The sequence below is a fragment of the Hippopotamus amphibius genome, chromosome 2, assembly GCF_030028045.1.
Source record: "Hippopotamus amphibius kiboko isolate mHipAmp2 chromosome 2, mHipAmp2.hap2, whole genome shotgun sequence".
Lineage (NCBI taxonomy): Eukaryota > Metazoa > Chordata > Mammalia > Artiodactyla > Hippopotamidae > Hippopotamus > Hippopotamus amphibius.
Genome location: NC_080187.1, coordinates 177,993,756 through 178,009,504, shown reverse-complemented (window position 1 = coordinate 178,009,504; position 15,749 = coordinate 177,993,756). Strand labels below are relative to the sequence as shown.

Sequence of the window (15,749 nt, the reverse complement as noted above, 5' to 3'; positions counted from 1 at the left end):
TTCTTTTATACTAAAAAGGGGAGGGGGTAAAGTCCTGTTCCCCAGACTCTAGAGGGGATGTGTTAATTTCTTTCTTCCCACAGCCATTCATAGGTGGGCCTGGTCATAATGTTTCCTGTGAGCTAAACAGGGCATCTTAGCTTAAGGCTCATTACCTGGGAGGCAGGGTTCCCAGAGGTGGGCCATTATGTACAATTTAAGCTTACAGGCAACATCCCTTTAGTGATTAACTTGTAATAAGAGTAGAAGTTTCTTCCCAATTATAAGAGTGCATCATGAAAATAAAATGTATTTCTTATTATGGGTTAGAATTAAAAAACAGAAAAGGAAAAACCCTGGTTTCAAGGGTATAATCAGGAATCATTAACATGAAAATTCTTCATCAAACATTGATTTTGCTTTCCATACTGGAAAAGTGGGTGATTTTTTTCCTTATCTTTCTTATGATCATACACCCTTCTGGGCCAATGGTACCTCAAATTCAGATAGCGTGTGGTTTGCTATTGCTATGGTGATTTTGATATTGGTTCTATCCCATTGCAATTCCTTAACAAACAAGGCCCTCCTGATTCTCTATGCTTAATTTGAGATTTAATTAGACAGGGTTATAGACCCCTCTTCATTTAAGCAGTATTTATTCAAAGATTATCTTGTAGCATTTTCAATTTAATTCCTTGATGTAACAGTGGAGAGGAATAGAAATCTGTAAGACTGATTTTACCTGTTTATCAGATCATTCAAGAAGGATTCATAGGTGTTGAAAAAGCCCAGATAACTTGCATTTCTTATCTTGGCAATGGGGCTTTAAAGGACGCAGAGAATGGGCAGTGCACTCTGTGATACTGGGTAGCTGGTGGGAAAACCACCCCAGGCCCCACCCCATGTCTCCATTTATTCCCTACTATCAAATATGGCTCATTATATATGTTATTTTTTTCCCTTAAGTCCAATGCTCTGTGGCCTGCTACCTTTAAGCAAACTTGAGGCTCATTGTACCACATAAGGAATAAGTTAATGCTGTGTAGAAAGAAAGGCCATTTGAATTTCAGATTTAAAGGGTTTTGCTTAAGCAATTTAGTAAATTCAAAAGTCGTAAAAGCAAAGACTTATGGAGGTAGAGAAGGGATGTCTATGGCCCAAACCTTGCTTCTTTAACAGCTCCGTGCCAGGTGGTCTTGATCTGAGAGTTTTAGGTTTGGGCGGAAGCCTGTAGATAAGATGGAGAAGTGATGAGCCTGAACTTTTCAACACCTTCAGGTTTGTGAAAAGAAGAAATGAGGTATTGTCTCCTATTCTGGAGCCCAAGCCTTGAGCAAATGGGCTTGTGGGAACATTAAGGTGGGTAATGAGGCCTCCATAATCCTGAGACTCTGCAGTGCTTCCTGGGAGAAGCCTGGAAGAGGCTGCTGCTTCTTGGCGAGCCCTGGCACCCTGCGTGGCTCCAAGTCCAATGCAGTGAGAGAGTGATGGAGCGGGGTGAGCTGATTGGGTCGGCGAGCCTAGGGCCCTGCTCCTGGCTTCTCGCTGGCCTCATCTTGCCTGGGGAGATGTCCGTGTGTCCTGCTGAAGGGATGGGAAGTGCTGGGAGAGTGAGGATAGCAGCAGGATGAAGAGGCTCCTGTGAGAGGTGTTTTCATGTAGGAGCAGGCAGTCGGGACCACTGACTCCAGGGATGGGTACAAGGACGTGACCTGAGAGGGCCATATGGGAACAGCCACACCACCATGATTACCAGTTAAGGGCGCAGATCAGACGAGCCATACTATAGCAAGACCAGCAAGCCCCCAGAGGACACCCACTGCAGGAGCCTAGTAAGATGCTTCATAGATCTCTTAACAAGGAGGAAACGTATAGAGCAGCATTCTGGAACCTGAGAATTTACCCAGAGAGACCAAGTCATCCAAAGTGTTTGCTTTATACCAGCCCCACTAGGAAACTGAACTTTGAATAATCTGATTCAGGAGATTGTTTAAACCCTAAGAGACAAAAAATTTAATTAGCAAGTTAATTAGCAAATTTTTCTGGTACCTAGTGAGGATGGAGGCTTATGGAAAATTAACTATATCTTCTTTGCACATATGCGTATAGAACCTGAGTTATTTGTAACTCTGCTACGCTGGCTGAGAAAAACACACATGAAAATCCAAAGAAAGGTCTTTCCTTCAGTTTTGCTGTATTGCAAACTGTGCTTAATCAGGGAGGCAAAGGGTTAGGTGGACCCAGTCTATAAGTCACCCAGTTCCCCACCTGTGAGCTCAGGTGTCACGGTCCACCCTTTAAATTTACATCCTGTGGATATTTGACTCACCTACGGAGAATCACTTCCCGGAGCTCTTCCTCTTCCTTAACTCCGAGTGACTAAACAGTAAGGCATGTATGACCTTCCATAACTGGAAGTCCAGAGAGCTCAGCCTTGTTTGATTCAGTGGCCCAAGCATGCTGCGGAGTCTCTGGTTTTGTTCCACTCCCTGGTCTGTTATCATTAGTGTCGTCTTAACGCTCAGGCTGGGAGCAGATGACTGAGGCAGCTCCAAGTGTCACATGCAGACATAACAATGTCCTTAGGAAGGAAGACCATTTCTTCCTGTGCTTCCCAGGAATCCTCAGTCCACTCCTCTCAAGTCTCATTAGCAGAATGTTGTCACCAACCTGTTCCTAGCCAAACGCTGGCAAGGATGAAGGAATTACAAGATGAAATTAAACTATCTTCAATAAAATTGGGATTGTGGGATCAACAACAAACACCCACTCCCCCACCCTCATTTTTTCAGCCTCAGCAAGTGGATGATTCATTTCTCCCCAGCCCTTGAAGTCTTGGAGGGGGCGTCCCCTAATCTCTTCTGAAAACTTCAGGCTGTTAGCATCATACCATTCTCTGTGTTGAAGCTTCCGGTTCTGGGAGGAAGGAGCTTTAGGTCCTGAGGGTGGAGCAGGGTGGGAACTCCGCCGAGGAGATCTTACTCGAGCCAAGAGCTCACCCTATTTATTTCTCTCTTTCTCTCAATATCATGATTATTTATTTATTTATGGGGAGTAAAGTATATTTACCCATATCTGGGCTGAAATACATTAAAGCTTATTTCAATGTATTTGTTATTAATAGGATATTAACAGTATGTCAGGTTTCAATATTAGTACTTGTTAAAGATTATTCTAATTTTCTGAAAACCCTAGCATGTGGTTTACCACTATTATCAGTTACAGAAAGAAGAAAAGTGTTGTGCAATGTTAAACCAAAAATTAAAAAAGAACAAAAAACCCCCAAACCTCTGAAAAACCTCAGACTAGTCCTTTTAAATAGCATGTACATAATGTGATAAACTGGAACTAGTTCAGTGCTCTAAATTTAATTCTGATCTTTTTCCACAAAATTTTGTTTGTAAAAATTTCTTTAAAAATTTTTAATTTTACTTTTAATACTTTAATTTTTTCTTTCTTTCTTCTACTTTTTTAAAATGGTATTCTTAAACTGCCTTTTTTGGGGGGGTTCCCAAACTGCTGTTTTTTATTTTATTTTTTTAAGAACTTTTATTGAGATATAATTGCCATACAATAAAATGCATGTATTTAAAATGTACAATTTGATTTTTTTTCTTATTAGTAATGTATATATGGCAATCCCAATCTCCCAGTTCATCTCAATATTGTGATCATTTAAAAAGAAAGAAAAAGGAATCTCTCAGAGTGGGAGCTCATCTTCCACCTAACGTTCGAAGCTTATTGTGCCAAGAGAGTGAGCCTCTGCCTCCTGGGTCTGGGTTTGCATCCCACAGCTGTCTCCCCCTAACTTCCATCACTGTGCTCAATTAGCTGCAGGTAGTGATTTCTCCTTACCAGCGCGACTGAAGCTGGTTGACGATTAGATCATACCATCACACCAATTGTCAAAGTGTTATTTATTGGAGTAGAAAATGCAAAGTCTCAAGCAACAGGCAGGAAGAATGGGAGCTTTACGTGGCTGCGGACCCCAGAGATCAGCTCAGAAGGAGGGAGAGGAGAGTACAATCCCGTGTCTGAAGTCTCTGAGGCTCCTAAGCTCCAGACCACGCGTCTTGCCTCAGTTCTCTCTGGTCCTTGAACTCTAATAATTTGGAGCCGAAAAGGAAATGACTTGTACTTTATTTGCACACAGTATAGCTCAATTTATAGCTACAAAACTCCGCTATAGTCATTAATGGTCAACTATCACGTTAATTCCAATTACATAGCTACAAAATATTAGTTCTATTAGAAGGTACTTATATTAACTTAATGATCAGAAGAAAACATTCACAAAAACTTATTTTTTTCCAGTTAATAATGTAAAACCTGTACCTTACTGCAAAAGTATAAAATGCAAAAACATACCAAGAATAAAATAGCCGTAATTCCGATGCCATCACTGATAATAATCTGCTTTGTCTTAGTCTGATAATATTTCTATATGTGTGAAATTTTTCTATACACATACCACACAGATACACAAAAATACACACGTGTGTGTGTGTGTGTGTGTGTTATGTGTGTGTGTGTGTTTTATGTGTGTGTGTTTATACCCATTGGGAACATACTACATATTTTTTATAAATTGCTTTTTTCACTTAAAAGTATATCATGAACATTTTCCCATTTCATTATTTATCTGAAAAATGTATTTTGGTTTTTTTGTTAATAACTCTTAGTCATCATGCATGATGAACGTACTATGTTTCGGGAACTTGGGGGAGTCAAGGAAGGGAGGGAATACGGGGATATGTGTAAAAAAACAGATGATTGAACCTGGTGTACCCCCCAAAAAATAATAAAAATAAAAATAAAAAGAATGAAAAGGAAAAAAAAAAAGTGCATGTGATATAAAAGCATATAGTTTTGAGTGAGGAATTCTCCTCTGAATAATACATTTCTGCCCTTGGGCCTGAACTTTGGGAGCATTTATGATTTTCACTATTCCCAATCATTTTTTCACTCCTTTTCAGTTGTGTTTTAAAAAGGAAAGCTTTCAAAATAACTGACTTTCCCATAGGTGAGGACCTTAGTGTTCTGAGTACTACCCACCTCATGTCTATTTCCTGATCTGTGGGCCAGTAAACATCCTGTGGGGATGCAGGTACCAGGGAATTGCCATGATGGGTCAGAGTTGTAAGGGGGAGACCAGAAATCATATGATCCGTGGATTAGGGGTGGTTTATAAGGGGAGGCCAGACAGGCCAGAAAAGCCAGAGTTCAGTTCCAAAGAAGGCTTCTAAAGCATCAAAATCCAAAGGGTGAGTGAAAAGCTTCAAACAACATAGACAAGAGAGTAGTATTCACTCATTACTTTCTGCTGTGACTTTGCTGTGTGATTAACAACCCCAAAACTCAATGGTTGCAACAATAAACCTTCATTTCTTTGTCATGTGTCTGTTAGGTCATTTGTGTCTCTGCTTGGCTTGGACCTGACTGGGCTTGTCTAGACTTGGGTTGCAAGGGCTTGAGTCCCAATGGATCAGCCATTAGCCAGGGCATGTGGTCCTGGCAGAGGACAGGAGGACAAGAGGAAAGCAGAAACAGGTAATGCTTCTGCTCAGACCTTACACCTGCCATTTCCTTCAGATGGCCCAGGCCAGAATCAACAAATGGGGAAGTTCACAGGGTGAACAAAGAAGGGAAGGAAGAATTGTGAGCAGAGAATACATTTCACCATGATAATTGATAAGAGAAGAAACTTTTTGGAAAAAGCAAAGAGGGTGGAGGCTTAATATTTCAGGATATCGACCTGCAGACAAGAAGGCACCAGTAAGCTCTGATCGACAGGGGCCTCCCTTATTGGGCCTGGTGACCCGAGTGGCCTGATAAAGACACAGAGCTGAGTGGGACACCAGGCTCTATGAGAAGGCTGTGAGTCCAAGAGGGATGGCCAGCCCAGCCCAGCCCCTGGGCGCTTCTGAAAGCTCGTCTCACAACTACGGGGTTTGCTTTTGTTACCTTTCAGCACTCAGCACTCTTCATCTTCACTGGGGATGGATACAGTTCTTTTCTGGCTGGTTGCACAAACACAAATTTACCAGCTGGACAACAATTAAATTTAATTGGATACTTTAACAGCAACAAAATAATGATCAACTTACCTATGAAGTGTTCAGGGATTCTAGTCTCAGTCCAAGTTATTCTCTTTCACACATTTTTCCTAAAATTACAGCTTTTATTTTGAAGTCTTATCAGTAACTCCTACCATGATCATCAAGTAAACGTTTCCAGTTGTGAAGGTGACACCATTCTCTCTGGCACCCTGACCTGAAAATTCCAAGTCATCTGAGCTCTTGTATCCTATCTATTGAGTTGCCAATACTGGCACATTTACCTGTGGAATACTTCTTGTTTCCTTCCCTTGTCTGCTCCTGCCAACACCTGGCACTTATTACGTCTCACCTGGACAATTGCACTAGCCCCCTTGGAGCCTCCTAATCAGTCACTCCACTCCACTCTGTCGTTACATTATGGGTTTTATTTTTTATTTTAACTTTTATTTTGACATATTTTTGGTTCTACAGAAAAGTTTCAAGAAAACCACAAAGAATTGAAGAATACCTTTCACCCAGATCCTCCAAATATTGATGTTATTACATTTTAAAATTTTCTCTCTCTCTCCAGATAGATATTTAGATAGATAGATTGTTGGATATGCATACACCCCCCATATATGTGTAGTTGGTATATACTTTACATACACATACATAAGCATGTGTGTATGTTACTATATTTCTATATTTCTGAACCATTTGTCAGTTGCAGATATATGTCCTTTTGCCCCTAAATGCTGAAGGGAATATTCCCTAAAAAAGAATATTTTCATACATAACCAAAATACAATGATGAAAATTATATTGACACCATACTGTTTTCTAATCTATGGACCTTATTCAGATTTTTGCCAATTATCCCAATAATGTCTTTATAGCTAAAAAAAGTCCCAAGTCACCTGTTGCATTCAATTGTTATGTTTATTTAGTTTCCTTTATTCTGGAATAGTTTTGCAGTCTTTCTTCACCTTTCACAGCATTAATACTTTAACATGTACAGGCCTGTTATTGTACAGAGTGCCCTTTATTTGGGTTTTGCCTGATGCTTTTTTCACGATTCATATCACTCTTTTTAAGGTTCCACTCAGGCCAGGAAAATACCTTCAGTTACTACCCGTTACATTCCCAGCAAAGATCATATTCACATTCCCAGCAAAGATCATATCCTCTGTCTCCAAGGACCTGACTCTCCTCCTTTCTCCAGTCTCACTTTTTATACCTAGCCAGACTGGACTGCAGTCTACAGTCATCTTTAGTTCTTAAGCTCCTCCTTCTCTCCACTGTGTGATACAGTATCATTTTCTCCACTCCCATTCCACCAACTGATACCTGCTCTTCATCTTTCAAGGATGAAGGTAAATACCCCCTAAAACTACCCATATTTTCTCCCCAGTCATGGAATCATATAATTCCATGATTCCCCTTTCTGAACTTCTCTAAGCTTTGATTAGAGTTTTATGTTGATCTCTATCAAAATTAGGTTGAATTATGAAGCACAAGTCTGTGAACACTTAAAGGAAGGAAGCGGTGATAGCTGGAAGCCAGCTGCCAACAGGGAGGGCAAACTGCATCAGTGTAATCTCATTCCCTTTCTTGATAAGGTTGTGAGATGAAGGCTCAGGGGAGTAATAGAGAATCTCCAAGTGGGCGATGCATGTGACCAAGTCTTGCAGTGTGAATCAGGAGAAGAAACATGACCCGCTTATTACTATTGACATATAGATTCCTGGCCTCTGGAGCCCTCCTCTCCCTAAACCTGGGGCCACTGATTTCCCACCTGCAGGTTCAGCCTTACTCTGTCTCCAGACAAGAGGCTATGAGGTGGTCTAGTTCAAGTCACACTAGTGGCCTATCCAGTTCTGACTCTGTTGCATATCTAGATTGCTCTCTTGCTTCTAAAACTAAGTCCTTAATCTAGTTACCGGGACTTGCCCAAGTCCCGGTAGCTAGATCCAGTTCTTACTGGCTTTCTATGCTCTGGTACTCATCTTTGCTACATTCTTTGTCCTCTTTTACCTCCAGAACCATGCTTTGATTTTACCATATCTTCCCCTGGGAATTGGAGGATTGCCCACGAGCTTGACTAGTAGCTTGGGTTCTAGTAGGTCATAAACTGTATCCTTGATGTTAAATGTTCCCCTGGATTTTCAAATATCCTTCCGAACACTCTGCCCCACTCACCCTTTAGATAAACCATTATATTATGTAATCCTCATTCTCTGCCCTGCTCCCCACTTGACTGCTTGCTTGTTGTCTGTTAGCATGATCTCCAGACACTGCCTGTTGGATGGGGCTCCCTCCAGCACTGCCGTGTGGATCTGTCTTCCGATGCCTGGTTTCCCCTTTGGCAGGTGCACTTTTGTATCTGGATCCTTGCCAAGTTATCCTAGCCTGCCCTTCCTGGCATTAGGTAGCCTTACTATCTCTCATTACTGCAGAGTGTTAGCTAATTAAAGAACCATATGCGTAGGCTGTTGATTGCTGGATCAATGTCAGTTTGGCAGGAGACCTCTAGAGAATATTGAAGGGCTCTAGACGTGGTGCTGCAGTTTTATTTTTACTTTTTGATCAAGGACGAGAGGAAATTAGAAAAAGAATAGTCACCAAATTTTCAGATGATCTGAAGCCTGGGGAAAGAGTAACTACAGACCGTTGATATTTTGAGAATATTCTAAGACTACTACGAAAGGGCTAAACAAATAATATGAGTATTAAAATGAATAAATGTAATGCCCCTTTCTTTGGTTCTAAATGTAACTTCTCAATACAGGAAAGGAAAAATCTGACTTCTAGTGATTTACACTTGACAATCCAGCAATCCAGAACTACAAGTAGCTTTGTTTTACATCACGCTGTTTCTCTTTCTCTGGGCCTTCCCTTGACTTTTTTCTTCCAACTAGAAAGTCCTTTCCCATTCCTTTCATCTATCCAACTCCTTCTCATCCTGTAAGACTCAGACAGTCACCTCCTTCGGAGGTCTTGCTCCTCTTCTGTGGTTCTTGTAGTTGCTCCATCAATGTACCAATCACATCATGTAGAGGTAGATGGCCTGTGATCATCTTCCAAAGGAGGCTGTGAGAACTCTGAGATCTGGGTGTATATCTTCTTCATCTTTTATACCTGGTGCTCAGCCCAGGCCATGGCAAATAGGACATATTGATTAAGTGAAGGTGCTAAAACAGTCTTGGTCCTCTTAATAGCTTTTTCTTATTCTCTGAGCTCACTCCTGGAAGACCTAACACTGCTTTGAGTTACTGTTCTGGATTCCACCTCTGAAACGTGCTTTGCAACCTTACCTGTTCCTGCTTGAAGCCATTTCACTATGGATCTTGATTTTCATCTTGACTTGCTTCTTAGATGTTAAATTTCTATTTTTTGCCTTGCTTTCTGGACTGCCCTCATTCAGGACTGCCTTTTCCATTTTCTCCTTAGCCTGGAACTCCAAATCCATGACAAGGGCCAGCCTGATTTACTCTTCTGTCCACATGCCCAGGTTCTGTTCAAGAGACCCAGCAAATGCAAGAGGTATTTCCTTAACTAGCCCTCCCTTGCCCCCTCTCCCTTCCCTCCACACACTATAGTTCTCCTGGCCAGGATGGTGGCTGGAGCAGCAAGATCTGGGGCTTTAGTTGACTTCAGATGCTACAAAAGCACATACATTTATATAATTCATTAGTATCAACAGAAGTGTTAACAAATATCATGAGATGAAGTGGCCCCACCACACTTCGAATAGATCAGATCCAATATGGGCGTCACATTTAAAGACAATACAAATTTAGTTCTTGCAAAAGAAGCAAACCAGAATGCAGAAAGATGGTCAGGCTCTGTCCTAGAAAAGAAACAACCTAGGAGGAGGTGGGTTTAATGTTAAAATATCCATCATGGAAAAAAATTTTTTTAGGAATAAATAGTGTAGGTTTGCAAGTAAAGATTAAAAACTGAAGTCTGTTTTTTGCTTAATATCAAGAGGATTCTTTTCTCACTTAAAACTGTTCAAATGCAAAATGGTCTGTTTCCATAGGAGATATATATATACACACACACACATATTCTCATAGGAAATATATATATATGTTTACATATATAAATGCATACACGCATACATATCTCCAGGGTTTTCCCTTTATATTCTTTATATACATATGCAAATAATATATATTAAGTATATACACATAATAGATAATATTATATATATACATATATTAAGAGTGTCAAGAAATGACCCTGGATACTAAATATTCTATAGAGTGTGCCCTATAAGAGAAGTTAGGCTTCATAATTTCCAAGGTCCCTTTAGCTTCTGGAATTCCAATTCCATGAACTTCTAAAGCACCATTTCAGCTGATTTTCTATATTTATACATGTAGTTGCCTGATTGGTCCTACTATATTCCAAACTCCTTGTATACAGGGATATTTTATCTTATTCACCTTTCCTACACTTACAAGGATATATACATAATAAACAGATTTGCTCTAGAGATATCTGTTGAAAAATTAATGAATGAATTGATGGATAAATGAATGAATCAAACAAGAACCATGTGGAGTTCTCTAGGAATTTTTCTGTGATCTTCAGAAGTCCCTTATTTTTTTCTCTAATTAATAAAATAGACAATAACTAATAATCCTTCTGCCTGCAACATTAGAGGAAATAGCTAATGTATGAATTTAAAGACACTGGAAACATAAAAATGTTAGGCAGAAAACATAGTTAAAGAGCACTACATCAATCATCGTTGCTCTTGTCTCAAATCCTTCTATCAAAATTTGACTTTTTTTTTTTAAATTATGGAATTTTATAGCAGACATTTAAGGCTCAGATGCATTTTTATCTAAGAGATTAAGTTTTTTACTATGCCATATTCCTTGTAAGAAATCTTAACAGAGACATAAAACCTTTTTGTAGCATGGGTTAGAATACATTAACTGAATAATATGGCTTCAGTTCTGCTACCTAAAGTCAATGAGATAAACAAAAAATATTCACTTCCTTCTTAATTATCAACAATAGTAGCAGCAGCATAAGTATATATACTTATCAAGTGTCAAATCAAGAGATCATTCACTTATTTTAGACTGATAAGAGTTTGCCCTTGCAGTGAACATCTACTGAGTTATCTGCCCCAGCCCCCAACCCCATCCTGTTCACATTCTTTACAGCCACAGGTATGTAGACCTGGATGGGCTTCCGACCAAAGCTCATTTACAGATTCTTCCTTCCAAATCTGAGTTTGAGATGAAATGTTGGGCCCTTTCCTTGCAGCTGTGTACAAAACGTGTCCACTTTGATGCTCATCTCTGCCATATTTCCCAATGTCTTTTAAATAATCAGAGGAAACCTTCCTCGTGTATTCATTGTTTTTAATTATCTTGATAGGGGTCAATGCCAATTACCGTCTTTTGGAGAGTATTAATATCGAGTTAATATTACTTTGGTTAATATTTAGGTTGCAAGTAATATTGGAGATATTTTAAGAAAAAAAAGATGACATTTATTTTAAGACCGTCAGAGTATCTAATGAAATCCAAGAACGCAGAACCAGATGGCGGCAGTATCAGGATGAGAATCCTGTCTATTTATTAAGTATGTTGCTTAGACCATGATTGAAATTCAATTATTATTATTTTTTCTTATCTCCTGGTTCTTTTCAGTAATTGTTGGTCTTTTTATCTTTTCAAGTTCATTTCAAGTAGGTTTATGAAGGTCGTCCTGGCTGAGAACATCTCTATAAACTAGAGTGTTTTAGTTGCCATCAACAGTGAAAGCTTATTTATCAGACTCTCTACCCATCTCAGTAACACAGAATCCCTATTAATGACACCTCTTTTTAGATAATAGTCCAGTAATTATTACTTAGGTTCTTCAAGATCCCAAATTGCTTCCTGAATTCTTTACAAGAAATTAAACAGGAACCATAGTTAGTTTGTATTTTATTATTTCTTTATTCTGTAAAAATTGTGAGTTTCATCTGCTACATGTGAAAACGGTATTTGTCAGAACACTGAACTCGAATCGGAGGGATGATAGAGGATACACAAGCTTTATCAGAAGCTAGATTAGCTCCTCGCCACCAGAGGGAGACCGAACCTAATTATGTGGATGCCTGGATCTCAGGAAGGGTAATGGGATCTGGAGAGAGCCCCGATTGTTGATGGGGAATGTCGCTAACAAGAACACAATTTGGAAAATTGAAATAAGCATCCACATGCCCACAGTCTTCCACTGTTCCCTATTCATACTTTCTTGCTTCTAAATACCTCTTCATTTATTAATTGTTTGCTACTTGATATTTTTATGTCTTGCCTTGGTTATTTTTAAACGCTGCCATTGCCTCATTGCCATCTTAGGTAATAACAAGTGTTTCTTTAGGTCAAAGATTACGTAGAAAATAATGCACCATAATATTTGCAACTCACTGCCTAAAATTGAAGGGTGGCCCCAGGGCCACTTCTAACACATGGGGACTCCTCCATTTTAAAGATGCACTGAGGGACTTCCTAGGTGGAGCAGTAGTTAAGAATCTGCCTGCCAATGCAGGGGACACGAGTTCAAGCCCTGCTCCGGGAAGATCCCACATGCTGCGGAGCAACTAAGCCTGTGTGCCACAGCAGTTGAGCCTGCACTGTAGAGCCCGTGAGCCACAACTATTGAGCCTCTGTGCAGCAACTACTGAAGCCCACATGCTTAGAGCCTGTGCTCCACAATGAGAGAAGTCACTGCAATGAGAAGCCCATGCACCACAATGAAGAGTAGGTCCTGCTTGCTGCAACTACAGAAAGCCTGTGTGCAGCAACGAAGACCCAGTGCAGCCAATAAATAAAAATAAATAAATATAAATAAATTTATAAAGATGTTCTGAGTTATGCAACAGCTTCCCACTAGCTATCTATTTTTACATTTGGTAGTATATGCATGTCAACGCTAATCTCTCACTTTGTGCCAGCTTCCCCTTCGCCCCCCACCCCGTGTCCTCAAGTCCGTTCTCTACATCTGCATCTTTATTCTTGCCCTGTCACTGGGCCTAACACAGGGAGATCAACACTGATGATTGGTGATGATTTAGAGGGGTGGGATAGGGAGGTGGGAAGGAGTCGTGGTGGGGAGGGGTTATGGGGATATGTGTATAAATACAGCTGAGTCACTTTGCTGCACAGCAGAAACTGGCACAGCAGTGTAAAACAATTATACTTCAATAAAGAGCTTAAAAAAAATAAAGATGCACTGAGGCATTTGTTCCATTACCTCCCCTGTTATTACAGCAACAGAGTTCTCATAACTTAACCCAAATTTCTAATTCGAGTCCACATTCTCTTCCTCTGTCCAGTAGTGATGGAAACAGCTTGTTAAACACACATAAAGTTTTGTTATATCCTTTCCCTGGTTTTTTGCTCTTCTAGTTAAACAATATGCATTCTTTCAAGCGTCTTTTCAGACATTACCTGGCATTGCAACTTGCCAGCTTTGCCCTCTTCTGAAACAAGTGAATTAGTTGATTTCATACTCAGCGCTCTCTAGTTCCAACCCCCGGCATTAGTTTGCCTCTTTGGGTGCCAAGAGCACCATTGGTGGAGTGGTGGGTGTTTTCTTGTTTACCTTGGTTTTAATTCAAACACACACCACAGCCAGCCATTCTGTGTGAAATCATGCTGCTTTGCATTCCTTCAGCAGAACAGGAGAGCAGTGCCCAAGCCCGTCTCCGGACAAACATCACATCATTACCTGAAATCAGCCCTTTGATTCTCAAATGCAGCTACCAGGAAAGTCACCATCCCCTTGCTGCTGAAAGACCTTTTTTGGAGCAGGCTGATGACAGGGCTCAGCCTGCGGGGGACTGGAGGAGAGGAGCCTTTGAAGTTAGGTGGCTGCCACCCTGTCCTCGGTGCTCATCGCTTGCAGCATTCATCCCTAATAATATCTCATGAAGACACTCTTTCCTGGGAAACAATCAGGTGACTGCTGCAATCTGTGTGACGGGCTTCCAGGACGTGTGTCACACCGCAAATATGTGGGCATTAAGGAGTATGTTTTCCTGGCTCCAGACATGAAAACCAACTCTTTGCTGACAGTTAACCAGCAGCCCTAGGACCTGTGGCAAACAAACACACTCCCCGGTCAACGCCGTGCCCTTTCCCTCCAGCAAGAAAAGCTCCTGTTCCAACACAAACAGGATCTTGTTGAAATGAAGGGGATTGTCCCAGACTCACACACAACAGGCGGTCACATTGGAAGCACAGTTTCTTTATTTAACCAGTGGTTGTCCTCTTTCTCCTCCTACTTCTCCTCCATCTTTGGGCTTTTGGTGAGAATGAAAAAAGAAGCAAGACAAATCTGATTTCCTTTCCCATCCACAGCAAGCACTGTGGGAAACAATGAGTCTCTCTAGTGCTTAGCATATTAAATATTAACGACCATGTAAGAACAGAAATTCCATTTCCCTGCCGCTCTACTCTGCCTAACACAAAGAAGTGTTAGATATATAAGACCAGTTACGAGTTCACATTTTTTCCAGGTCTTTCGTGGTGTCAGGCCCCTCTGCTAAGCACTTGGCATACATTACATCATTTAATTTCCACCACAGCTTTTTCAATTCATGTTACTAGTATTCCTATTTTACAGATAGGGAAACTGAGGCTGGTAGAGTGTAAGAAATTTGCTTAAGATCTCATAGCCAGTAGGATGAGCTTTAATTCAGCACCTGTAACTGTACTTTAGCCTGGACTTAAAAACTGTACAAGATAGAGCCTGTACACAGGCAATACACCTTGGGTTCCACATAACCAATCCCTAATCTGTAGTTCATCGAAGATCCATGCTGTAAATGCTGGTGTCCTGTCCTGCCAGTTTCTTGAACCAAAGGAGAACTCCGAAATCTCTTGGACCTAGCGACTCCATGGAATGAGAAAAGGCTGCAGTTTCCAGGCTGTGTGTTTCGAGGCGGGGGTGAGGGGACCTCCCAAACTGTTTATGTTTCAGCTCTTGAGGCTGACATCAAGCCTCTTGAGCTGCATGACAGAAACCTCCTTACTCCACATTAATACATTCTGCACAATTGAAGATCAGCAAAAATCGATCAATGCATTTTATAGAGTGTGTTTGGTGTGCTCACGGTCCTGCTAGGCTCTGTAGAAGATAAAGAAGGAACATGAAACATGGCTTCTGATGTGGGTTTGGCCATTAAGGAAAGGGACAGGCTTGAGGCTACATGTCACTCTAAATTGCTCCCAATTCCTGGGCTGGCCAGTCACCCCCAGGGGCACACTGTGCTTCCTGGTCCAGCAGAAACAGAATCAGTGATCTATAGCCACAGTTTCTCAAGCATTTTGAGTTTAGAATTCTTGACTCTCTTAAAAATTATTGCAAACACAAAGAGCTTTTGTTTGTGTGGGTTACAGCTAATGATATTTCTCATATTAGAAATTAAAATAGATTAAATTTCTAAAAATAGGTATGCATTAGCTCATTTAAAATAACAATAATAAACTCACTGCCTATAACATTTTATGCAAATAACTGTTTTCCTGAAAAAATCAGTGAGAAAAAGCCCATCATTATACATTTTTTCAAATCTCTTTAATGGGTGACAATAAAAGAGAACATGATTCTTATACCTGCTTTTTCATTTATAATCTGTTGTAATATGTTGTTTTGAAGTGTGTGAAGAACATATAGCATCGCACAGATATGTAGGTGGGAAAGAAGGACTTA

General features: G+C 40.4%; 1 protein-coding gene across 1 annotated transcript in view; it reads right to left on the bottom strand.

The window, feature by feature from the left end:
* The window catches only part of LOC130846320 (transmembrane and coiled-coil domain-containing protein 5B-like), a 42,948-nt gene extending 29,083 nt beyond the window's left edge, over positions 1–13,865 (bottom strand). The window contains exon 1 of the mRNA XM_057724476.1: positions 13,764–13,865. Within this exon, the coding sequence (XP_057580459.1) occupies positions 13,764–13,813 (50 nt within the window). The 5' untranslated portion in view covers positions 13,814–13,865. The remainder of the gene's footprint in view (positions 1–13,763) is intronic.
* Between the last annotated feature and the right edge of the window lie 1,884 nt (positions 13,866–15,749).